General features: G+C 41.0%; 2 protein-coding genes and 1 long non-coding RNA gene across 6 annotated transcripts in view; 2 read left to right on the forward strand and 1 right to left on the reverse strand.

The window, feature by feature from the left end:
- Positions 1–1,842: 1,842 nt before the first annotated feature.
- On the forward strand, positions 1,843–10,132 carry nrbf2b (nuclear receptor binding factor 2b). Its single transcript, XM_060864007.1, has 4 exons — positions 1,843–2,029; positions 3,883–3,967; positions 7,736–7,776; positions 9,011–10,132. Exons 1-4 carry the CDS (start codon positions 2,000–2,002, stop codon positions 9,617–9,619), a joined length of 765 nt encoding a protein of 254 aa, XP_060719990.1. The 5' UTR covers positions 1,843–1,999; the 3' UTR covers positions 9,620–10,132.
- A 336-nt stretch (positions 10,133–10,468) lies between these two features.
- On the forward strand, positions 10,469–11,600 carry LOC132841616 (uncharacterized). The gene is made up of 2 exons (XR_009647943.1): positions 10,469–10,826; positions 10,973–11,600. It is a non-coding gene; the product is annotated as an uncharacterized LOC132841616 (long non-coding RNA).
- A 2,030-nt stretch (positions 11,601–13,630) lies between these two features.
- jmjd1cb (jumonji domain containing 1Cb) overlaps positions 13,631–24,938 on the reverse strand; it is a 110,118-nt gene continuing 98,810 nt past the window's right edge. For all 4 annotated transcript variants that reach the window (XM_060864010.1, XM_060864009.1, XM_060864008.1 and 1 more), the window contains 13 exons: positions 24,254–24,343; positions 23,737–23,861; positions 23,367–23,580; positions 22,548–22,756; positions 21,815–22,087; positions 20,961–21,129; positions 20,765–20,855; positions 20,528–20,658; positions 20,079–20,201; positions 19,055–19,194; positions 17,443–17,619; positions 17,123–17,254; positions 13,631–14,642 (listed from right to left, as the gene is read on the reverse strand). In XM_060864010.1, the coding sequence (XP_060719993.1) occupies positions 14,547–14,642; positions 17,123–17,254; positions 17,443–17,619; positions 19,055–19,194; positions 20,079–20,201; positions 20,528–20,658; positions 20,765–20,855; positions 20,961–21,129; positions 21,815–22,087; positions 22,548–22,756; positions 23,367–23,580; positions 23,737–23,861; positions 24,254–24,343 (1,970 nt within the window). In that variant the 3' untranslated portion in view covers positions 13,631–14,546. The remainder of the gene's footprint in view (positions 14,643–17,122; positions 17,255–17,442; positions 17,620–19,054; positions 19,195–20,078; positions 20,202–20,527; positions 20,659–20,764; positions 20,856–20,960; positions 21,130–21,814; positions 22,088–22,547; positions 22,757–23,366; positions 23,581–23,736; positions 23,862–24,253; positions 24,344–24,938) is intronic.

Below are 24,938 nucleotides of genomic sequence, written 5' to 3' on the forward strand. Positions count from 1 at the left end.
GTCATGAGATTAAGTAATATTCAGGTGCAGCTCATCCACTGTCTAACACTACAGATCATGACGGGGCACAAAACACCGAAGAAACATCATACTCCTAAAAATACCTAAGAATAAGGCTTGGAATATGGAGAAGTACAATATAGAGGCAGATAGATAGATAGATAGATAGATAGATAGATAGATAGATAGATAGATAGATAGATAGATAGATAGATAGATAGATAGATAGATAGATAGAGGGGGGAAAATCTCAGCATTAGCGTCTGTGGTTTTGGAGTGGAAAGTGTAGTACAGTTTATATAGTGTATATATATAATGCTGTCAGAACTGTCAGAAAAAGCCTTCAATAGAACAATGAAAATGAACAGAACAGAAATGTTTGTCTATTAAAGCTTTCATTTTTATTCTTATTTTTTACCAGATTTATGTTTAATTGGCCTGTATGTAAGTGTACATCTGAAGAGCTTGAGTCATTGAGCTGTACCTACGATTACTCTACACTCTAGTAGCAATAATTACAAGACACTTGGTTAAGTTCACAGCATCGGTCAACAAAAACAAAGTACTCGAGCCAATGATGTCACGTGTTAAAAAAGTACCACAGTGCTGCATTAATGAAGCTGAGTTGCTTGGTAAGGAATTTCCAGGCCATGGTAACAGAACAACTTTGTATATTTCACGTCTCTTATCAGTTCTGTGGTTTTATATCTAGTTTTGCATCACTTTTATTTGTGAGATTTATTTATATGTAAATGATATTTTTGATAATCTAATCCTACCTAGTCAGGGTCCACAGATATAACACACCTGCGTAGCTAAATGAAAGTTAGTTTACAGTCCCAGGAATAGTTGGGTTAGTATAATACACTTTACTAAATAATACACAACACATAATTATGTTGTTTCAGAGTTTAGTTCAGTTTCCATGATGAGAGGATCGGTCATGGAGACATTGCTATCCATTGCAGACGAAACTTAAGTGTAGAAAATGCTACAGATTAATATTACATGTAATATAAGCAGTGTGATCTACTACTGAGTGTGTGGTTTACTGATATGACACAGCAGAAATTCCCTACATTAATATGTACAGAGATGTTCGGCTGGGGATTTTACTTTATAAAAAAATAATAAATAATTTAAGAAGGTTTAAACAATTTTCTCTTCATTTTTTTTTCTTTTTCTTTGTTTTTTTAATGGAATTTTTTTTGTACGAAGAAAAACAGAACTAAAAGTTAGCATGGTGTAAGGAGAAGTGTAGGCCTTTGTTTCTTTCTTTTCCTTTTCCCTCCCTATAGCTCGTTCCACTTTTCTCTTTATTGTGGTGGGGTGGGTGGGGGTTTTATAACTAGAAAAAAAAAAACACAATATGTCCAAAGGTTTGTGAACACCTGACCATCACGCTTGTGCTGGTTGAACATCCCAGTCCTGATTAGTGGACCATGATGTTGCCACAGTGGAGGTTTGTGTCCGTTCAGCTAAAAGAGCATTAGTGACATTAGACATTAGTGAGATTAGACACTGATGTTAGGTCTGAAGTTGCAGTTCATCCCAAACTCTGTATGCAGGACATTGGAGTTCTTCACAGCCTGGTGTAAAAACATCCATCCACAGGCCTCCTGCTGCGGGGAAAAATGGAGCTTTGCCTCCCCCGTATGGTCAACATAAACAACTGCATCCTTTAGAAACAGTGAATCAAATAAAATGTGATTCGTTTGATTCAGTTTTACTTCCTAATTTTTAAGATTTAATGTTTTTGTATATATTAAGTATGAAGTACACCAGATAAAAATACAAATAAATGAATGAATTAGAAGTCAACAGACGTAGGCTGGAAGTGACGTCAGGAAGGTCGGTGACGTCACGCATTTCCCCTGTTTTGTTGTTTGCTGCCCGGATTTTGGGTCAACAGTCTGGAGTTTAAACCGAAAAGTCACCATGCGATCGAACCCCAACCGCCTTTATACACTATAACTGTGTCTGATGTGGACAATAAAGCATGGAGGTGGTGGACAGTCCTGTAAATCTCGTAAGTTTTCTCCTTATTGCTCCTGTACTGTGACTGAGGAAAGTGTTCCAATCGCTAATAGAGTGCAATAGAGACGTAGTGCGCTGAGTGGGGTTCGAATCCCTCATTTGACACACCGAGTAGTGCTTTATACTGGGGTTACAGACTGTTAAATATTATATACTGCCGTGTTAGCTTCGTAGCTAATGTTAGCCGTGGAGCCATAACACGCCCTGAACAAAGCCTACTGAGGTGTGTGTGTGTGTGTGTGTGTGTGTGTGTGTGTGCGTGTGCGTGTGCGCGCGTCTGTGTGTGCGTGTCTGTAGGTCTGTGTGTGTCTGTAGGTCTGTGTGTGTGTGTGTAGGTCTGTGTGTGTGTGTCTAGGTAGGTAGGTCTGTGTGTATGTGTGTGTGTCTGTAGGTCTGTCTGTGTGTGTGTCTGTTTGTCTGCATGTGTGCGTGCGTCTGTAGGTCTGTATGTGTGTTTGTCTATGTATGTATGTATGTGTGTGTCTGTACGTGTGTGTGTGTGTTCTGTGTGTGTCTGTACGTGTGTGTGTCTGTTTGTCTGCATGTGTGCGTGCGTCTGTAGGTCTGTGTGTGTTTGTCTATATGTATGTATGTGTGTGTGTGTGTGTTCTGTGTGTGTCTGTACGTGTGTGTGTGTGTGTGTGTGTGTGTGTGTGTGCATGCGACACTCATCCAGTAATCTGTCGTCCACATTTTGTAAATATTAAAATATAACACCACATCATACAACGAGGACCAGATAATCCTCTGTGATGGAACTGTATAACATGTAAAGTCATTTAATGACATCTAATCTACTGAGTCATTCTATGGCAGGTTACAACCTTAATGACATTTTCAGCAACATCAGATTGTGTGATCTCACACAGTAAAACGTGGCCTACTTGTTATTTATGAATAAACACTTTATGGAAATTGTACATTAGACTTTTGTAGCTAGAAACCCTGACAGTACAAATAAACAGTGTGATGTGCTGGTGCAGTCTGGCGTAAAGTGCACAGGCATAAGAGAAAAGTCTGAACTGATTGAAGCCTAATAAATAATTTATATATTATTAAATGTACTACAAGCTGCATTAATTAGCACAGAACCTCTCCATAAGCATCTCAGGTGAGCTGAATGATAACCTGTGCTTTTACAAGCAACTCTGTGACCATGAGGTCAATATTAAACCTTTCAGTAAATGGAAAAAGTGAGAACTGGATAAAAAAAAGAACTGTGTACTGGGCTGAAACTAACATGGTTAGAGTTATTCAGGTGACATGGCAACACAACTGGTTCATTTATTTTACTTATTTATTACAACCAGGAGTTTATGGGCAACATCCAGTGTAGAAATGAGTGACATTTTGGGACTACAGATGTGTGACATGACACAGTTTTGTCACACTTTACTTAGATATTAGTACTTCAGTAGTTTTACAACTGACTGCTCTGTAAGAAAGCTGGCTCTGTAATGTAAATGAAATGTGTTTGATTTTATATGTTATTACTTGAAAGATACTCAGACTCCACAGATCCATCTATACCAGCCTGTGACGGTGATCCATCGTCTCTCCTGTTTCGTATTAATTTCCTCCACATTAAATAAAAGTGTCTGTGAGGGAAGATTTCAGTCTTTATTTTCCCTTCTGTTTACAAAAATGCCATATTGTGTATTTGTGTTCAAACTACATCTCTGTCTGATGGATTATTCTTATTATGACTAGATTGTAATGCTCTTGCATTCCCCCCCATCTTTCTTCCTCTCTCTCTCTCTCTCTCTCTCACTCTCTCTCTCTCTCTCTCTCTCTCTTTTTCTCTTCCTCTTCTCTCTCCCCCCCCCCCCCTCCTCCCCCTCTCAGGCCCATCAGCAGTGCAGGAAGGCAGACCGCTTGCTTGCTGCTGGGAAATATGAAGAGGCAATATCTTGTCACAGAAGAGCTGCAGGTTAGTCAACATTCAATTATATGCTTTCATTCCTCATGACCCAGAGCCTGTATTAATGTGTAGGGTTGCGTCTGCATTCAGGACTGTTGTCTTCAGTAGATTAGATTAGGTCCAATTTTATTGTCATTGTGTAAAGTACATGTACAAAGGCAGCGCAACACAGTTAGAATCTAACCAGAAGTGCATAGTGTTCTAGTTACAATAAATTACAGCAATGGGGAAGTGACAGATAGATAAACAGTAAATATAAATAAAGTGATTGTTTTGCTCTCTCTGAGATTTTTCTTTCTGTAGAAATGTTTTTTAAATGTTAGGGCAGAGAGTAAAGCTCAGCAGTTAGCCAACAGTAACCACAAGCCTCAGTATGTTTCAGCACATGTAGTGGTTCATGAGCATCAGTGGTGTAAAAAGTATTCACATTCATTACTCAGGTAGAAGTATAGATACTAGGGTTTAAAAAGACTTCTGTAGAAGTTGAAGTATCAACTCGAGCTTTTTACTCAAGTAAAAGTGTAAAAGTGCTGGTTTCAAAACTACTTTAAAAGTATAAAAGTAAAAGTAATGCAAGGAAAAAATGCCATTAAGGACAAAAGCTTAGGCTGTGCCACAGGGGAATATTGTGCACTACCCCACCTCCTTAAAAACATATTTCTAAAGGCCATAAAGACTATAATGTTATATTAATATGATAAAAAATTTGGGATGCACTACGCTACCTGTTTCAGCCACCTACTGTATCTACCCATTAAAAAAGAACACATTTTAGTACAATGCAAATACATTAAAGAACCATATATGTGTACTACTGAGCTGTGTTTCATGGAGCGGAAGATATGACAAGTTGGCTATAAGTATTGTAATGGTGCAAAAAGTCAAACTTCAGAGGCATGTCATCAATAACCTTTATTAAAACAAACACACTGGACTTAAACAACATGCGACAAAGAGTTACTAATAGGCTTTGTTCATCCACAAAAGCAGCTGGTTCTCAAAGTTCTTTGAGCCAAGACATGCTCTTCTTGGCCTGAAGATCAGCCCTACAACACTAAACAGTCTTTCACAGGCTGCTGAGGCAGGGAGTGCCGTATTAAGCTTAAGTGATAGCTGGCATACAGCTGAGAAGGACGTCAGTACCTCTACTGTGTCTCCTGGGCACCCCAGGTAAGCATCCAACTGCTGGGTCGTTTCAAGAAGGCTGGTCTTCTTCACATAAGAAAAGAAGTTCATTAGAATAAAGAAATTCATACAGATTTAAAACATGAGGATGAGAAAATGATGACAGAATTTTTCTTTTTGGGTGAACTATCGCTTTAAAGCTGTTTTAGGACCACAAGCAGCTGCTGGCATGACTGACAATTAGCAGTAAAATCATTTTAAACAGCATTTGGCTAATAGTTGGGCCTATTACCTCTTTACAAGGACCCATAGGGCCCCATAAAGGCGCGTACGTGCACTCTCATACACAGACAGGATCATGACTATCTTTAGTACATACCTTATCAACCAGCTGTAGATTAAAGCTTTGCACAATTAATTTACAAATATTGCATATAGTACCAATAGAAGCTCAGGTAAGAATTTGGTTAAAGTGTTTTCACCAAACTAGTTTACAATGTTGAATCAGCGCCTACTGGTAGCAAGCAAACCATTGGCATGTACCCAAGTTTGCCACAGCAAACATCGCAAATTTATCATTATTAGTAGGGCTGGGACGATTCACTAATCTGGCGATTCAATACTTCCCGATACTTTTGTGCCGATTCAATACATATTGCGATTCTATAGCTATTGCGATTCATTGTTTAAATTGTGATTTTTGTTTGCTTAATAAAGATTAGACAATGGCAAATACTTGATCATACCCTTAAATAGACTGTATATGAGTTATATTAACAAAATAGGGTGGCCTAGAAGTGCAAAACAAATGAACAAATCCGAAAACACATTAACAAATCCGAAAACACAACAATTCAGACAACCCGGAAGAGTTTGGTATAGTTTGTGATTGGAACACGTACCGATCATTGGACAAGACACCTGTCACTCAACAGTCTGCCGCAGGGAAAAGTTGGAATGGATGGATGGAATGGGTTACTGTGGATTATTTCAATTTTAAACCTTAGGCTGCAACTAAAATGTGCTACAAACTTAATTAATGCTTGAGAATGTTAAGATTCTTCTGCAAAAACAAGAGCTGGTCAACATGCTCTGTGGTGAGGCTGAGAAAACCCGACTCTCATGAAAGGCTCTGGTTTGGAGCACGTGAGAAGACAAATACTAGTCATCTGTAATGTGATGAGCTGTCAGGGTTACATAGAACTCTGTAGCTCGCTATGTCCAGGCATCACAGCTAAGTGCTTAAACAGCTTAAACGTTTTTTTACTTCTGACGCAAACTCGTCATAGATTTTAGGCACGACTGTTTCTGCGAAAAGCTTCCTCGATGGAATAACGTACCTCGGCTCCAAAGTATGGATCATATTTCGAAAACCTGCATTTTCCACAATGCTATAAGGTCGAACATCTTTGCAGATAAAAAGAGCAATCGACTCTGTGATGCGTTTTGCCTACTCCGAAGTGCATGGTAATTTACTCAATGTCGCATCCAGAGTTTGTTGAGATGCTGCAGGTTGTTTGGCGTTCAGCCCGAAATTCAGCTCGGGTTGGTGTCGAGCAAGGTGGGCACTCAAGTTGGTCGTATTGCCACAATATGCTATCACTGTATGGCAGTGTTTGCATACCGTTTTAGTCATGTCCAGCGCAGCTCTTCCTGGCAGTGTGTAAAATCCAAAGTGTTTCCACACTTTGTGACTTAAAACGTGAAGGTGCAGAAACAATTCTCAAAGATTCTGCCATGGTTTTGCTTTCTCGTGCCAGCTTAAAACAGATACGACGTCGTCTAATACAGACAACAACAAAATACGTTTCGCCCTCTGCTGGAATAAAATCGATAACGTCTTCCCACCACCTCTCTGGAAAAGTAAAATAATTACATATATATATATATCGAGTCTGAGCTAAACAAATCGATCTCAAAATCGTTTTAAAAAGAATCGCAATAGTTTGGTGAATCGATTTTTTCTCCCACCCCTAATTATTAGTACGGTACTAGGTCACTACGATATTGTCAATAATCGACTGATAATAACAAAAACTATAGCTTTGCACAATTAACTTACAAATATAGCAATAATTTAAGCTCAGATAACATTTGGCTAAAGTCGAATTTGGGGATGTATATTATAGGGATTATAGGGATGTATAAGGGTTGGGGTTGGTTGGTCTTCCTGGCTACCAACTTCCTCGCTGGTGCTGGTTGTTAAGACATTGAGTTCGAGTTTTGAGCTCTGTTGGGTTACTGAAGTGTGACGTGATTTGTGTCATGTGCAGTTGCGATGGGTCACGTACAAACCAATAGGGTGTCGGAATGGTATATGTTTATACTTCTCATCCAACCACAATCACATTCACTCTATCCGGATGGCGCGATTTATCTTGATAGGTTTTTTGTGAATGATGACAAGCCGGAATGAAAACAAGCAGGAATGAAATAGGAGTAACGAGGCTATTTTTAAAATGTAAGGAGTAGAAAGTACAGATAATTGCGTGAAAATGTAAGGAGTAGAAGTAAAAAGTCTGCTAAAAAAATGATTACTCTATTAAAGTACAGATACTCAAAATTTCTACTTAAGTAACAAAGTATTTGTACTTCGTTAATTAACACCTCTGCTGAGCATCTAAGTCACTTTCACTTTTGTCTGTGTTTAAGACCTGCTGAAGGAGGCCATGAAGCTTACGGAGTGTGAACAGGTAAACCTGCTTTCTCACCTCACATACACTTTATATGCACATTTATAGAACATTTGTCAGATTAAATGCACTTGCACCACAAAGCTGTTGATTCTTTCCCACCTTTTTTATTCCTTGCATTCCATAACTTTAATTTATTGGTTTATTTTTATTTTTTTGAGTCATGTATCTAACACTGGCTGTTTATGTAAGTTTTATATGGATCAGGAATTTACATCCGAAGTGTTACGTACTATCCAGTGGCTTGATTTACGAATGTTTATTCTTTTTTTTTTTACAAAGTAATAGCAGAAATATCATCACACCAACTACAAAAATGGATCTTTTTTTTTTTTTGAACTCTTACCAAGAGTCACATTCAGTCATGCCACATTTAAATGTGCTGAGTTATTCTTTTCCTCCATCGTTACATGCAAAACAGCCTCCAGTCCTCTCTGTTGTGTCCTTTCACAGAACAAAAAGGGGTGGAATTTAAAAATGAAAATAAATTACCAGTTTTTAACTGGCAGAAAGCTCACTTTCATGGCTCCAGATCTGCTGTTTCCTTTTCAGTGAGTGTCAGTCTGTGGGCTGGTGGTGTGAGGAAAAATGAGGTACAAACATTTGGTGTTAGCCACCAGCCTGAGGATCTGCCTTATCGCCTTTATGGTATTTGATAAGACAGAAGCAAATGCAGTCGTCCTAAGGTGCAGGCCCAAGTACCTTTACTTCCACTTGGCCAGGTACACACTTCTTTGGGTTCTCTATTAGTCCTGCCCATCTCCGTGATCTCAGGACTACCTTTAGATGTGAATGCTGCTGCCATGACAGATGGTTTTGTCCCTGAGATGTTAATAAACCAAACTGATGCAAGCCAAAGGGGGTTTTTACCTGACAGATATTGAAACCAAGACACACGGAGATCATGAACTCCAGCATTGAATAAAAGCAACTCCCCAATTATTCACAGGTCAGTCGTACCCTTGAGTTCCTCCCAAATCATGTTGTTGTGTTCACTGTTTGAGCATAGAGGAGTCTCAGTGTTGTGTTCTGTGAGGTCAGTGAGAACACATCAGAAAATCTCCTTACTCTCTGGGGCACAGAGAGGTGGTCTCCTTAGGAGAACGGGCTGAAAGTTAACTGCATGAACGTACAGGCGTTCTTAATAAAGAGTGTCTAGTGACTGTAACGTGCCGTCTACAAGAGTCATGTCACATTAACTGCTAGACTTTTTATCTAATTCTGTGTTCCCTAGGCTCGCCTGTCTTTAGAGTTGCAGAGAGACAGCCACATAAAGCAGCAGAGGTTGATCGAGGAGCGGTGGAAGCGAGCAAGACGAGAAAACAAGCCTTGTGTCCTTCAGGTGCTCCCTTCCTCATCCTCAGTGTCAGTGCCTCACGCTCAGCTTAGCTCCTCCTCCTGCCCCGAACGTGAGTACGACACCTGGCTGTACCTCCTGAGAAACAGAGGTTCCTCTGGCACCGTGGCCGAGCCAACCTCAGGCACCAAGGCCCGCAAAGATGACAAGACACGCCTGGAGGAGCAGCGCACCACCATAGAGGACCTGCGGCAGCTGCTGGAGCGACTGTTAGCAGAGAACGAGCGCCTGACTCGGGAAAACAAGCGGCTACTCCAGGAGAACGTGCGCCTGCGCAGGGAGAGTGATGCAGATGCCCATCTAGTAGAGAGCTCAGAGTTGTGGTTACTGCCTTCAGCACCTGACCAGCGCAATCCTGCAGGTATCACCATCCCACACCTGCCCCCACTCGAGATGCCCCCTCACGAGATTCCGCTGGAGGAGCTGCTGGATGCTGAAGACATCCAGCATGAGCTGCAGAAGCTGCTGGATGGAGAGAAACTGTGAGCAAACATGCGCTCACCAAAGGGAAAAAAAACCTATGGGATCTGCATCAGCGTGGTCACGCCACTCAGGTTTCTGTCTGTGGTCTTGGTGGCATGAATGGCTTGTTTTTATGCATCAGATGCAATTTTTTTTATTTCTCCGTCTCTAATGATCCTAGGTACTGCAGCTTTTTGATACAAAAAAGGATTTTTGCAGGTCTTGTGCCTTTTTTGAGTATTTCCATTGTGTGATTAAGTCTAAGGAGAAAAAAATATCTCAGTGGAAGCCATGATCATCTGAGAGCGCATGACTGAGATGTTTTGGGAAAATATCAAAGCCTGCTCTTTATCAGGAGGAGACCCAGGAGTCTCCAAGAACCCACTATATCCCAGACACAGACAGCAAGCACTGTGACCTGTGAACTGTGTGTGTGTGTGTGTGTGTGTGTGTGTGTGTGTGTGTGTGTGTGTGTGTGTGTGTGTGTGTGTGTGTGTGTGTGTGTGTGTGTGTATATGTGTGTGTGTGTGTGTGTGTGTGTGTGTGTATATGTGTGTGTATATGTGTGTGTATATGTGTGTGTATATGTGTGTGTATATGTGTGTGTGTATGTTATGTGTGTGTGTGTGTGTATGTGATGTGTGTGTGTGTGTGTGTGTGTGTGTGTATGTGTGTGTGTGTGTATATGTGTGTGTGTGTGTGTGTGTGTGTGTGTGTGTGTGTGTGTGTGTGTATGTGATGTGTGTATATGTGTGTGTGTGTGTGTATGTGTGTGTGTGTATGTGTGTGTATGTGTGTGTGTATGTGTGTGTGTATGTGTGTGTATGTGTGTGTGTGTGTATGTGATGTGTGTGTGTGTGTATGTGATGTGTGTGTGTATGTGTGTGTGTGTGTGTGTGTGTGTATGTGATGTGTGTGTGTGTGTATGTGATGTGTGTGTGTATGTGATGTGTGTGTGTGTGTATATGTGTATGTGTGTGTGTGTGTGTGTGTGTGTGTGTGTGTGTGTGTGTATGTGTGTGTGTGTGTGTGCGTGAGAGAGAGAGAGATCATGCATGTGTTTATGTAGCTTCTTGATTTTTGATTTTCTGTAGCTTCTTGTTAGACATGAAGGCATGTGGAAAAGCATGAACAGAGCTTCACTGCCTCGGATCGTGTCTCGTCCTTTCCACCGTCTCCTGACTCGATGCTGTTAGAGACACAGAGCTAACCGGCTTACACCATAACCCATGTGAGTAGATCAGAAACCTGTGTGTCCTGTCTTGATTTGAACAGTTTCTGTGACCCTGAGAAAGACCAGCCACAAACTCAGCAATAACACATGCTACGCTTTTCAATCTGTTGTTGTTTTTTCTTTTGTTTCTGGTGTTTGCACAGGAACCTCAGATCTAAATGCACGACTCAGTGAAAGAACCTCAAACCTTTCCCCATCATCGTCAGTTTAATGTTTAATGAATTGTAGGTGTTTTTGTGTTTGCTTTTGTTTCTCAGATGTTGTAATATTTTCAGGTAAATGTGTGATTTTTTAATTTGAATATGCAGAAATACTTTGACTATCCATACAATCATGCAGGACATAAGTCGGCTTTAAGCTTTACGTCAGACGCTAATCCAGAGCAAATCCACTCGTGCCACATGTGAAAGGAAAAAAAATCTGAATGCTTTTTAATGGGATTTAGAGACGTGTTTGTCTCATGAAGAGGGAACCAAATCATTGTTTTAATTTAACTTTTAAACGTAATTATTGTTTTTGCAGATGTAGTCCGAGTGCATCTAAACCTTTCACTTGTGTGTGTGTGTGTGTGTGTGTGTGTGTGTGTGTGTGCGCCATATGATGAAAGTGTTTTGTTCATGCATGAATGCCTGTTGTTGCTCTAAACTGTAAGATCGTTCATATATTATTATAAAGAAGGATTTATGTTACAGTTGGCTTGTTTAATCAGAATTTGTGTTTTGTATAATGACATTCAAGAGTGAATAAAATAAATAATGTAGACCTGGTAAACGTTTTTGTTTTCATCGTTTGTTTTAAATAATACTCTGACTTGCCCCCTCTAGTGCTGGATTAGTGTATGACATTATGTCTGTGAAAAAAACAAGAGCATCCTTAAAATGTATTATATAAAAAAATAGCAAAAATTATATTCATTCATTCATTCATCTTCTACCGCTTATCCGAACTACCTCGGGTCACGGGGAGCCTGTGCCTATCTCAGGTGTCATCGGGCATCAAGGCAGGATACACCCTGGACGGAGTGCCAACCCATCGCAGGGCACACACACTCTCATTCACTCACGCAATCACACACTACGGACAATTTTCCAGAGATGCCAATCAACCTACCATGCATGTCTTTGGACCGGGGGAGGAAACCGGAGTACCCGGAGGAAACCCCCGAGGCACGGGGAGAACATGCAAACTCCACACACACAAGGTGGAGGCGGGAATCGAACCCCCAACCCTGGAGGTGTGAGGCGAACGTGCTAACCACTAAGCCACCGTGCCCCCAGCAAAAATTATATATAAAATAAAATATATTTTACATTTTTTTGCATACAAGGTGAATCTCCCTATATGTTGTTGCATGCAGTGGGAAGAAAGCCATGTAGACACGTGGAGAACGTGTGAAACTCACGTGGAGAACGTGTGCACTGATAATAAGCCGAGCTCAGGATCGAACTGCTCTCATGCTGCTTTGGTAATGATTGATTAAAATCTACAATAATAGTCTTATTTGGACATGAACAATGTAAGGCGTATAATGATAATGTACAGTATATCTTGTTTATTAATTTAATATCAAATAAAATCCATAGTGGGAGGCATGGTGGCTTAGTGGTTAGCACGTTCGCCTCACACCTCCAGGGTCGGGGTTCGATTCCCGCCTCCACCTTGTGTGTGTGGAGTTTGCATGTTCTCCCCGTGCCTCGGGGGTTTCCTCCGGGTACTCCGGTTTCCTCCCCCGGTCCAAAGACATGCATGGTAGGTTGATTAGCATCTCTGGAAAAATTGTCCCTAGTGTGTGATTGCGTGAGTGAATGAGTGTGTGTGTGTGCCCTGTGATGGGTTGGCACTCCGTCCAGGGTGTATCCTGCCTTGATGCCCGATGACACCTGAGATAGGCACAGGCTCCCCGTGACCCGAGAGTAGTTCGGATTAGCGGTAGAAGATGAATGAATGAATGAAATCCATAGTAATTTCTGGCTTGTAGAAGCTCTTCTCTCTAAGGGGACTGTGGTGTACTGTGATTTATATATACTGTGAGATAAAGTGAACATGTTTCTAGGTTTGCAGTAGAAGGATTTTCTCTCACGTTTCTTCACTCATGTTTTAACAGGAAGAGTATATATGAGCATATGAGTGTTTTCACTTTAATCCCATTTCACCTCTCAGCTGTGATTAGCACTCAGATGAGGCTGCACGTGGCCTTTGAACGAGAGAGAGAAACATATCGATTTCCCAGATATCACATCTGTACACACATCGTTCCACCGTCTGCATCTGCTGTGGGTTTTGTAGTGAAGTCGAGAGAGTGAGATTTATAAAAATGTAATAAGGATAGAGTTTCTCATGGAGGGATAAGACCGATCAAGGCAGTGTGAATCTGCTGGGAGCTGAATGCTTTGATGTTTTAGGCTGATTAATGAAGCCCCCCAACACACACACACACACACACACACACACACCATGATGTGCAGGAGAGCAGCCTGTGTGAGATGGACAGAGAGTTTCTTTGCTCCTCTAATAATCAAACATGTTTCTGTGAGCTGAGATAAAGTCACGCACCATCAGCTATTAGCAGCACGAATGCACAGTGAACTGCACGGATCAATACGTGTACGTTATGGAGACGTATCGACTAGAGGACGCAGAGCAGCTGTGCGTTCGTCTCTCGAGGTCCTGACTCATTTACATGCACAGACATGTTTGGCTTTGTGACTGAAGATGGAGGTGAAAAAGGTAGTGCAGGTGGCTGAAGGTTTATTAGCAGCTCCTCCTCATTGATCATTCGCTTCAGAAAAAGACAGAAGACGTCTGATAAATCCATTTTAATGGAAAATGTAAAACCCTTTGAACTTCAATGTACAAAGCATGTAACACTTGCACTTTTTAAAATTTGAAATTGAAGCAAGCTGTGTTTTTAAAAAAATACATCAGTGAATGTATATATGTATATATATTTACACAGCATAGTAAGTCTTTCATTTTTTATCATCAACTTCAAAACTTCACCATAGTAAATCTTAAGAAAAAAAAGAAAGAAAAGAAACGACAATTTTTCTTAAATAAATTACAATTTTTGTAAATGTCTCCATTTTACAGTGAATACTTCTTAATAAAATGCTGAAGTGTGTTATTCATTTAGGATTTCTTTACATTATATAACTTTACAATGTTTACAATAGTTTGGCAGTTAAAATCTTTAAAAGATATGGCATGAGGACTGCAGTTTCAGCAACGATTCCCAAAGTACAGGAGGCAACAGCTGGTGTTCGGATCCCGTCCCACAATGTAGTGAGCTGTGTCGGGATCCCATTTAGCAAACTGTACAAGTCACATTTACATTTGATCTAGAACACAGAGCATAAACCTCCGCAAAATAAATACATCATTTTCACATAAACAATATACAGTATGAAAAGAAAAAACAAGAAGAAAAACAAACAAAAAACCGAACTGAACAACAGACGAACAAATACACTTTGAATAACGTTTGTGCTGCTGCTTGCAGATTATCTTCAGTTTTTGTTTCTTTTTTTTGTTTGTAAAATCACAGTTATCCTGATGTGTTTGGGCTATACTGCTGTGGTGTCAGTAACTAATAAATAATGTTTGTCTTTCTTTTGTCTTTTAAAGTCTGCTTGGCACTGGAGGTTCAGGACGCAAAGGTTAGTGTGCATATTTGGGGTTTAAGTGATGAAGGCATGCTGACAGCAGTATAAGGAAGGGTCATGAGCTTGCCTCCTCTTCCTCCTGAGCCTCAGCACTGCACCGCTTTAATGTTCCCACAGCATCCTTTACACAGTGGTAAAAGATGTTCTTGACCTGAGAGAGAGAGAGAGAGAGAGAGAGAGATATTATGGATTACAGCCAGGCTCTGACTCATGTGCTTTAAATAGGCTGAAAAGCCACTGAGAGAGAAAAAAGGGGCTAAAATTCTAAATTACACAGCAGCTCATTAATGGACGCTGCACTTAGGAAAGAGCACCGATGCTGAAAAACATCTATTAGATGTCGTCTGGCGAAAGACTAATGAGTTCCACAAGCTAAGCTATTAAAGGTGAAAATGTGAAGTCTGGACTTTAGACACTGTGTAGATGTTGTATATATTTTTGATATATTTGTTCTTGTTTGCTTTTCTCATTCTTTTCATGCTTTCCTCATGCTTTTCTTGTGAGACTCATCATATAAAATCAGCCATCACACTACTGTACACTACCTTTATGTTAAATGTTATGTGACAGAGATAAACCAGTGTTTCATTAGGGAACTGCAACACATACTAATAGGTACACAGTAATAGATATTATATATTTATAATTTCACAAGTTTGAGCAAAAGAAGAAAACGCTGCATGCCGGATGAACACACATTAAGTCTCAGCTACCAGTTACTGAGTTACACTAATAATTCACTAAGAGTAGCATGTATTATAAAGCTATAATTAAACATGCAGTGATTTCCAGTCGCCGTACTATGAAGTCGTCAGCTGGTTGCCATAGTAATAATAATTATCAGTGGTTTGTGCATCTAGCTTTCCACATGACGACAAACGTTTTCTTGCTGCTAAAATGGAAGGTGTAACATACAGCAATGAATATCTACATATCATACAAGATGAAGAAGAAACCGTGTCTTCTCTCCTATTGGTCTTCGCTGCACCGAGTCTCCATATTTATATAAAGTTCAAGTCAGCTTTGTCATGGACACGTCATCAGTCATCAGTCAACATGAAGCTCTGATAATGAACACTCTGATTCACTGTGTGTGTAGGTCATGTGTGATGCGTCATGTGTGATACGTCATGTGTGATACGTCATGCGTGTGATACATCATGTGTGATACGTCATGTGTGTGTAGGTCATGTGTGTGATACGTCATGTGTGATACGTCATGTGTGATACGTCATGTGTGTGATACATCATGTGTGATACGTCATGTGTGTGTAGGTCATGTGTGTGATACGTCATGTGTGATACGTCATGTGTGATACGTCATGTGTGTGTAGGTCATGTGTGATACGTCATGTGTGATACGTCATGTGTGATACGTCATGTGTAACAGTCTCTTGACTTCATTTTGTTTGAAGCTAAATGTACACTGCTGATTGTGAGGCTTCCCCAGAATTCAGGCTCTTTGGTAATATTTGGTGCTTATTCTTAAGTCTTCATGCACTTGAATCCTGTTATTCAGCATTTCCTAGTTTTGAGCTGTTATAGATCCAGATTATCTGAGTAATCTGTAAGAACTCACTTCTACCCTAAAACACGAGAGACGAGTTTATACAAGCGCTCCTGAGTCAATAAACACAAAAGATTCATGAATCAAAAAAGATGACTCTTCTGTAGCATTGCTCTAAAGAACCTTTTCTGGCATCTTTAATTTTAAAGCCTGAGGTGACAGTTTCGAGAGTTAAAAGAGTGTTTGTATGAGTATATTAAAGATGTAATATTAATCCACAATTACAGTATAATTATATCTGAAGGCTACAGAAAAGCAGAACTGTGCAGTCGTGTTAAATCACATACTGCTGATGTCAGCGTTTAGAAAGCAGAGATATATATATATGATGTTTGGTTTAAAACTGGGATCATTTCACTGCCTGTTCTCACACAGCTATTTAAACACTTAGTTTGTTTTCTCCAGCAGGATCATGTACGTTTTAGCCCTATGAGGACTACATTAGTTTTATGTAATATAATGTAATGTATTGCAATGGGTTTTTATTCGTGTCTAAATGTGATGCATGAGCAGTTTTACATGCCCTGTGTGTGTGTGTGTGTGTGTGTGTGTGTGTACACACATAATAAACATTTTTTCTCAATTGACATGTGGCTAAAGATTCTGTTTTATCTTGCAGGATTTGCACTTTTTCTTGAATATGAACACGATCCATTACTGCCTCATTTCTGTCTGAACCCAAACCCAAATCAAGTACTGTCCGAGTTTAAAATAATCACACACCTACAGCAGACTCTTATGATAAAGGACACATCAGTCAGTTCATATTAAAATAATCTGCATGGAATTTTTGTGACAACCTTTTTTACAGTATTAATAATAATTCTCATTTATTTCACTGTTTAAATAAAGTGTGGGGTTCAGCGATTATTACACATCAGCTGTTACACTGATGTAGTGCAGAGTGTCCCGTCCTGCTTTAGAGGAAAGGAAATGGAAGCTTCTTGATGACACTAAAGCAGTGAGATCTCATATCTGTTTAGACAGCAGATAATAACATCAGGTTACATCAAGGTGTGAAGTGTGTAGAAACCCTTTAGGTCTGTGAGAGAAGTGGCTCATACCTGTAGCTTATCTTCATAGTTGATTTCCTCTTTGGAGGAGCGCAGCTCCTGGGTTAAGTGAAAGGAGTGCACCACATGCTCCGGCGAGACAAAGTCATTGATCACCTGAATGCAGCTGTGCAAGTTCTGCACCTGTGTTAGTGAGAAAGTGAGATGAAGGATGAGTGCAGGACTGTCAGTGGACACTCGCCACCACCCCTCCACTTATCTATTCATTTAACATTTTCACCTACAATGGGGGTCCTGTGACATTTATAATTAGATTTTTTTTGTCCCCAAAAGTGTACAAAAGTGAGCATAATGGAGAGTGAATGTGTGACCTGGTGCAGGGCTCCAGCAGGGACCAGGACTGAGTCTCCTAGGAACTGGACGATGGTGCTGCCCTGTATACTGTGCTCCTCCAGCAGACGCTGCCTCTGCTTGCGGCTCAGGTACCAGCCAGGCTCCCTGATTGGATCGTGCTCTGGTGGCATCTCCACACCCTGCTCTTTAGAGATCTGCAACCACAAAACATGATACCTGGTCAGGAACCGTGGCCCTGTTCACAACTGGAATCACAACTGGTGCACCGTGGGTGATGTGATCAGAACACACAGCTGTTCACACCTGGCATTTAAACATGTCTCCTGTGTCTCACTCGTATTAGGTTGCATATGTATTTCCACAGGTGAAAGAGTGTCACACACATTTATATCAGCCTTCAGCTGACTTTGTTAATGGGCTGTTTCGAAACACTTCACTCATGTGGTCCGCTAAATGAACTTGAACAACAGCTGCTTTTTTCTCTGTTGTTGCATTGTCTTCTTAATCCGTTATCTGAGTGGTTTAAAGCTGTATCGCTCAGCACAGCTTCTGGACATTCTCACAACGATTACATGTTCTGTCATCCAAGACTCACTTGCATTCACAATTCACATGTGATGATGCCTTATGCATTCAAAACCACCTCCAAATGTTCTTTAAGTGAGCTTGAAGATGCATTAGACCTCGTTCATGCCTGCACTTATCACTGACTGGTTACGATCCCATCTCCAAGGACACGTTTATGACGGATGTGACTGGGGCCTGAGTTGAGACGTGACAATAAATTGAAGACTGCAGTGTTGGTGATCACTGGCTGACAGTAAATATTGGATTTTGAGGTCTCTGGTCATTAGACAACATGTATAAATATATATGTTTATTTATTCATGTGCATATTTCCTAATTTAAGCTATTCACTCAATTGAAGTCTGGTGAATTCTAATCATAATATATTTAAAATCTGATGACAAGCCTCAATAAAGAACAAGAGGACACAGCATCGCAAATGAGATAAGTGAACCGATGACTAGAGAAATAACATTTGTGTAACTCGGGGAAAGGACCCTAACACTTTACACTCACTTTGATATATTGTATTAAAATTTTTACCCACTTTTCTCTCCTTTTTGTTCTAGCAACTTTTTCATCAAAGCTTTATTTGCACTCATAAAAAAAATCCACATTTAATAGATACAAACAAAGCCATTGTGTAGCCAGTCAGCTAATGAATACCGTTCAGTAATACCAGACAACCCAACCTACAATAAAGTGTGCATGCTGTAAAGTAGTTTAGATTCCCATTTGCCCTGTAATTGCTGCATGTAAAGACAAGGGCAAACAGAGGAGAGCTCTGAGAATCATTCCGTTAACTCTGCTGTCTTCTGCATGACAGCATTCAACCAAGAGCCACAAGAACAGAACAGGCAGTTAAAAGAAAGGAAGGTAATTAAATGTACCCTATAAAACTTCCCTTAGGAGGAATGCAGGGTTTTATAAGGACATTCACTAACACAGCACAAGACAGATGGAGATAACAAGCTAGAGATAGCATGAGAAAGAGAAAGAGACAGACAGAGAAAGCTGTACTGTTGATGTGATGCACCATGAAAAACAAAATAAAGCAGTAACCTTGTGCAGAAATTCTTTCACTTTCTCCAAGTCTTTGCTCGCATAGACGTGCCATAAGGCTCCAGGAGTCTCACTCGAATCCTTTAATCTCTTCTTCACATTGTCATCTAGATCCTCTTCCTCCAGCCTCTTCAGCACTCCTGAGCACAAACACATGAATATATTAATAGACACAAAATGTTACAAGGTCAGCTTAATGTACAACAAATACATTCTGCCTGACCGTAGCTTCGGCCACTAACTTTGAAGATTATTAATGATTAAAAATGAATCCTGATGCGGCGAGTGGATGTCAGAAACACGTTTCCCACTGCACTAGGCCCAGGAGACAGAGCGCTATTAATAGAGCCAGAACGGGACAAGAAGGAGAGAGACAGAGAGAGAGAGAGAGAGATGGGAGAAAAGGAAGGCATGAAGCAGTTAAGTAAAGTTTTCTTGACGAGAGACAGGGCATAGCTGAGGCATAGTGCCAGACCTGAGTTCTGCCAAGACACAAAGGAAGGAAGATGTGGGCTTGAAACGCTAAGAGGTGTGGGCTTGGCTCTTGCCAACTCTGCAGTAATCCTTCAGTATTCTAAAAGGAACTTTCTCCACAATTCATACTGAAGACAGCAGCTGCAGGCATTAGCACTTGTTCACTTAAAGTCAATCTGTGCCTGCTCTGTGCTGGGAGGATGAAATCGGGCAGCATTTCAGCCACAGACATGTGGAGCTTTACGCTGCATTCTTTGGAATGTGTCTGGAGAGAGCAAACTCTCAGCGTCTGTTCACTCTAACAACTGCCCTAGTCATGTGATCGCTGGAAATGGCTCCTGTAACTCGTCCAGATGCTCATAACCCCCACCCAAGCAACACTATACCGTTTCCAGAATTCCTTAAAGTCTGTACTGCAAATGTTTCCAAACTCTGCGACACAGAGAAGAGCGAAAAGAGAAAACGAGCCCATTTTGTTCTTAAATAGGGAAAAATAATAAGTAGTCTATACCTCTGTTTTCTGGATCTCCTCATGAAAATACAGACTCACCTGTTTTAGAGAGGACGCCATTCCCTTTGGCCACTCCAACGTAAACGAGCACGCTGACGACGTCGGACACTTCCATGTGCAAGTTGGCTGTACCAAAGTCCTGCTCCTGAGATGAGGCAACGCCTGAAGCACATAAATACACACTCCCTTACATCCTCATCCCTCATTATGGGTTAGGAGTCATATCAAAACAGCAGTTACTGTAATCTGTTCTACCTTCACATACTTATGTAGCCTTCATTCTTACAAGAGAAGAAAGTCAGCATATTACTTCAGTGTTATTCTACACATTTAATTACTATAATTAATTCATGTCAATAAATTGTTTTGTTAATGTGCCACGATTATCTTTCATTGTTCTTGAGCAATAGAATTTATTTCCTGCTCATATCAGTAAAAGGATGTGAGTTAGCTGAAGTGTGTAGCAGTAACAGAAAGAGCTGCAGTACCATATGCGCAGCAGAGACGAGGGCCTAAGTCGGGTCGCACAAAGAACGAGGGGAGATGGGAGGCCAAGTTCAAATTCCCCTCGGGGTCTGAATATTCAGGCAGAGGGAGGTTCTTCATCAGATCATCATACCTGCACACACACACACACACAATTAACACTCTCTGGCAAAGTCTCCTTTTGTGTCTCCTTACAAAGCAAACAAAAAACACAGATCAACATGACATCTGTAATGTACCTGGAAGGCATTAGAGCCATAAACTCTTCTCCTGAAGGCCAGTCTTTTAGCCTGTACACAATTGCCTCACCATCTCTGGATTTGGGCCGTTCTGAAGTAGAGAAAGAAAAAAAATGAAGACAGTAAGAGGAACATCAGCAGAACCTGATTCTAGTTTTGATGTTCAACCAGGTGAATGGTTTTCAGGACTACTCACTTGTCAGGTCATCAAAGCCATCCCAGAACTCTTTGATGCCTGAGTTGGAAACCACGCCGTCCTTGCAATTCAGCAGATCCCCCTGGTGGTCAGCGAACTCCTGGCTGAAAGCTTCAGCCTTCCACAGGCTGGCGTTGAGTTTCTTGTGAACCCCTGAGACAAGCACAGGCTGGAAAAACACCACAGAGGAAATGGGCCTTTAATGACAGCCAGGATCGCAGCAACTCTCAGACTGTTCTGTTTTGACACAGTGGAAAATATGAAGCGTGAAGGAAAGTGAAAAACCTTAACTATAATACATCAGCAACTGCCGTGCTTTAGCTGTATCTGCAAATGCCTCAGCACTCGTATAAGGTATATAAGGTATATAAGGTATAAGATATCTTGCTTTCAGAGACATTCTTAAACACACTGACACAAACATCTTTACAGAACAATGTTTAATAAATGTGCCTCCTTGATGCTTTACCATGCAGCCTTCAGAGATGACGTAATGCACGGCTGGCTGCTGCTTGAAAACACAGTCGGGCTACCACAAGACCTTAATTAACTTAATTAAATATGCTTTTTTGGAGCCTTAAACTTATGAAGCTGAGAGCAGGAGCTCTGTAAATGCCATTTTGAGTTGTGGAAGCGAGAAGAATGAAAAGAAAGAAAAGAACTGTAAGACCTAACCAGTAGGGGGTGCTGGAGACCTGCAAAGGCTGAAGGGTAAAATAGCATGTACAATATAAACAACCTTCATCCTCTGCTCTCGCCTTTCTTTGTTTCTCAGTCATACCTTGCTATTTTCTGATGTGCATGGAAAAGGCTTAATTATGATGGGAAGAGTGGTTTGCAGTGGCGTGACTAACCTGTCCCTGCTTCCAGCACTCTCGGAACAGCTTCCAGTTGTTGTTGTTGCGGTGGTCTTTGAGCCAGAGCAGTCTACGATCATGCAACCAGCAGTGGGGGATGTCTGCGTGCTGCTCAGGCATGTCCTCGGCTAGTTTCTTCTCGGTCTTGGCCTCTTCCTGGGGTTTAGCCTTTGGGCTCTGCTTGGTGCTGCGGTCTGCCGGTATCTTGTTCTCTACCACTGAAGCAATGATGTCATCCAGGATGTTAGGCATAGTGCGACTTTTCCCAGTCTGAGCAGGCACACATGGGAAACAGAAGGAAATGTTATGGTTGTTATTAGTAGTAATAGTCAGAGAAGGGTCTCTTTTAGCAAGACCTGCATGAATACTGTTGTGATATTTTGAAAGAAATGTACAATACAAAGCTGCCCCAGGCAAGACAAAAAGATTCCTTTAGTCTTAACTACCAGACTTTCAAGTTTATGAGCTGAAACTGAAACAGAAGTCATAGTTTCCCATGTGTCATATATCTCCTGCTGAATGATACATCAACAGACATCCTTTACTCGGAGTACTTATATGACAAAGATTGTATCTGCATGTTAAAATAAATAATTTCCTGTTTATGTTAAATTTGTGTTAGTGATTGGATGCAGACGTTGAAATACTTTTCCCTGTATGAATAAATTTAGACCACAAACATCTCTCAAAATACGGTGTGTGTACTGTGTGTTTGTATGTGTTGTGAGACCTGTGAAGCAGTGGAGTAGACCGGGGCGAAGGCGATGCCGGCATCGGTGGAGCCCAAGCGCAGTTTTCCGGCCGTGGTGGTGAGCAGGTCCCTCAGTGTGGAGCCTTGCTCTGTGCTGTTGGCCACCAGAGATGACGCTTTACAGTGCAAAGTCTCCAGAGCATCACTGTTCTCTTCCTTCACCTTCCCTACAACTGACTCCTTGTTCTCTGCAGGATGAGACACCATGCAGGCACATTAACAATGCTGAAAAACCTATTCTGACCTATGCTATAGTATAATAAGTATGTTCCGCGCTGTTAAATCTCAATGGACCAGGTGTTGAAAAGAACCCTGTGCACTGCATAGCTTGTGCTTTACTTTATATAACACACATCTAAGCTCATGAATGGACTTACTAATTACGTGACACATTAAATCAAGCAACCACAGCAAAGGTGCAGTGCATTCAGTGCCAGAACTGTGACTGAGCCTGATGTTGGTATAATGATCTGAAAAGGCCCTCTCAGGAAAAAAGTTGAGAATTAGCTGCTTTGTGTATATTAAAACAATGACCAAAGCCCTCATATCTAACAATTTTCTGAGTGCTGCTTCATTTTAGAGTAGCCTGTCACTGTATCCTGTAAAACCAACTGAAATGCTGGAGAAACATCTGGTTATGTGAGCTTTTAGGACTGTGGGGCTGGGAGCAGCAGTTATGTACACCACTAAATATGAGGCTTGTGGAATTCTGTCTGCTTGTCAAAGAAAAAATTCTGTAGGACTCAAATACATTTGCTAATTATGTCTCAGTCTGTTTCACCTTTCACTTTTGCTTACCTTTCTTCTCTTCCCGGGATTTCTGTTCGGCCAAGTCGGCCAGAAAGTGCAGTGGTGACTGAGATTCAGGCGGCGTGAGCTTGCTATCAGTGCTGGTGTCACTTGCTGGGCTGCTGCCCCCATTCGCCTCCACCTTCTGTCCCAAATTGTGCTGGCAGGCCTCAGGCTTGCACAGGGAAAGCTTGTTGCTGTGATTCAGCACGTTCTGAAGGACCTTAGGGAGGAAAGCACATGAGGGTCAGAGAGGAAAAAGGAAAGGTTTATACATGAAAAACAGACATTATTTAATGTTTTTAAATACTGATCAGTGTTGAGGTGGAACAGGACTGTGAGTGCAGGGTAATAAAAAGGATTCAGTGCAAATACAGACCTGAGAAACGCCGTTAGTGGATGGGAGCTTGTTGAGGATGTTCTGCTTGTTGGCACAGGTGCAGTGCCCTTTGATGCCAAACTTCTCCCTGAGCATGTGCATGGCATTTACCACGTCTGTCAAGACTGCAATGCAACACAAAAAGCCTCTGCATGTCACTTTTCACATACCAAAAAGTTAAATACAACCAGTAAATTTCTGAAAAGAGAAGGAGGCTGTACAAAGCAATGGTCGATGGGCCTTGGATCTGTTTTACTGAATTGAGCAAGCACCTTCACATCGAGAGCTATGAAATATGCTATCTTGGCACCCTGTCAAACATGCCTCAAGCCCCACAACACTCCTTTGTTCCAGACTCGCAGGGTGCCCACTATGTGCAAGGGCTTGTTTTTCTACAGTGTTTCACTCTGGCAAGCTAGATAATACAGAGCTCAGTTAATTTAAGGTAATACTTTTTTGCCTTTTCCTTCCTCTCTTATATTTTCCAAAAAAGATGTGTTGGCAACGTGATCTGTACCTGTTCCTGGAATAATCTGTGTTGGCATCAAGTGCTTGTGATCATGTGGCTGTCCCTTGACACACTTCAGCCAGGTGTACAGCTCTTTGTCTGTAGAATATAAGTAACATTACTTTTAAGGGAAATGCAACAGCTTTCATCATTAAAATAAATCCAGGCACAGTTAATAATTAAATGTGAGAACAGTACAGAACAGAACAGCACAGATTGTCTCTCCAGCCTGCAGTGCAGTAGATGATGTTTATAGCTCTAATTAATACAAAATGGAACATGAACATGACTCAGCAGAAAAGATGTCAGGGCTTGAAGAAACCAATCAGAAAGTGCTGTTGATAGAAATGACTCAATGTACTGCAGAGACAAACAAGTCTGGGAATGGGGATGGAACAGACAGGGATTTGTGTGCAAAGATGTACTGTAAGCTCTGCTACCTGCTTAAATTTTATATTAATAATAATAATAATATGTAATAATAATATGTAATAATGTGTATTGTCTGGTATAATAATGAACGTTAGATGTAACTAGAACATTTAGAGCATTAGTTAGCATGTTAGCGGAGTCTCCTGAAAATATTTTTTCCCTTTTTAAACAGAAGGTAAGAGGATAAACTGCCCAGACTCAGCAGGAAGTGCACCATCTGCCCTGTCCCGCTCCTAGCAGGCATGACGTAGAGACATCGGTG

This window comes from Tachysurus vachellii, chromosome 2, assembly GCF_030014155.1.
Source record: "Tachysurus vachellii isolate PV-2020 chromosome 2, HZAU_Pvac_v1, whole genome shotgun sequence".
In the NCBI taxonomy this organism is placed as follows: Eukaryota; Metazoa; Chordata; class Actinopteri; order Siluriformes; family Bagridae; genus Tachysurus; species Tachysurus vachellii.

Coding starts and splice junctions, on each gene's coding strand:
- nrbf2b (XM_060864007.1), top strand. CDS start 2,000: ATGGAGGTGGTGGACAGTCCTGTAAATCTC. Junction 2,030..3,882: donor TGGACAGTCCTGTAAATCTC/GTAAGTTTTCTC, acceptor TCCCCCTCTCAG/GCCCATCAGCAGTGCAGGAA. Junction 3,968..7,735: donor TTGTCACAGAAGAGCTGCAG/GTTAGTCAACAT, acceptor TCTGTGTTTAAG/ACCTGCTGAAGGAGGCCATG.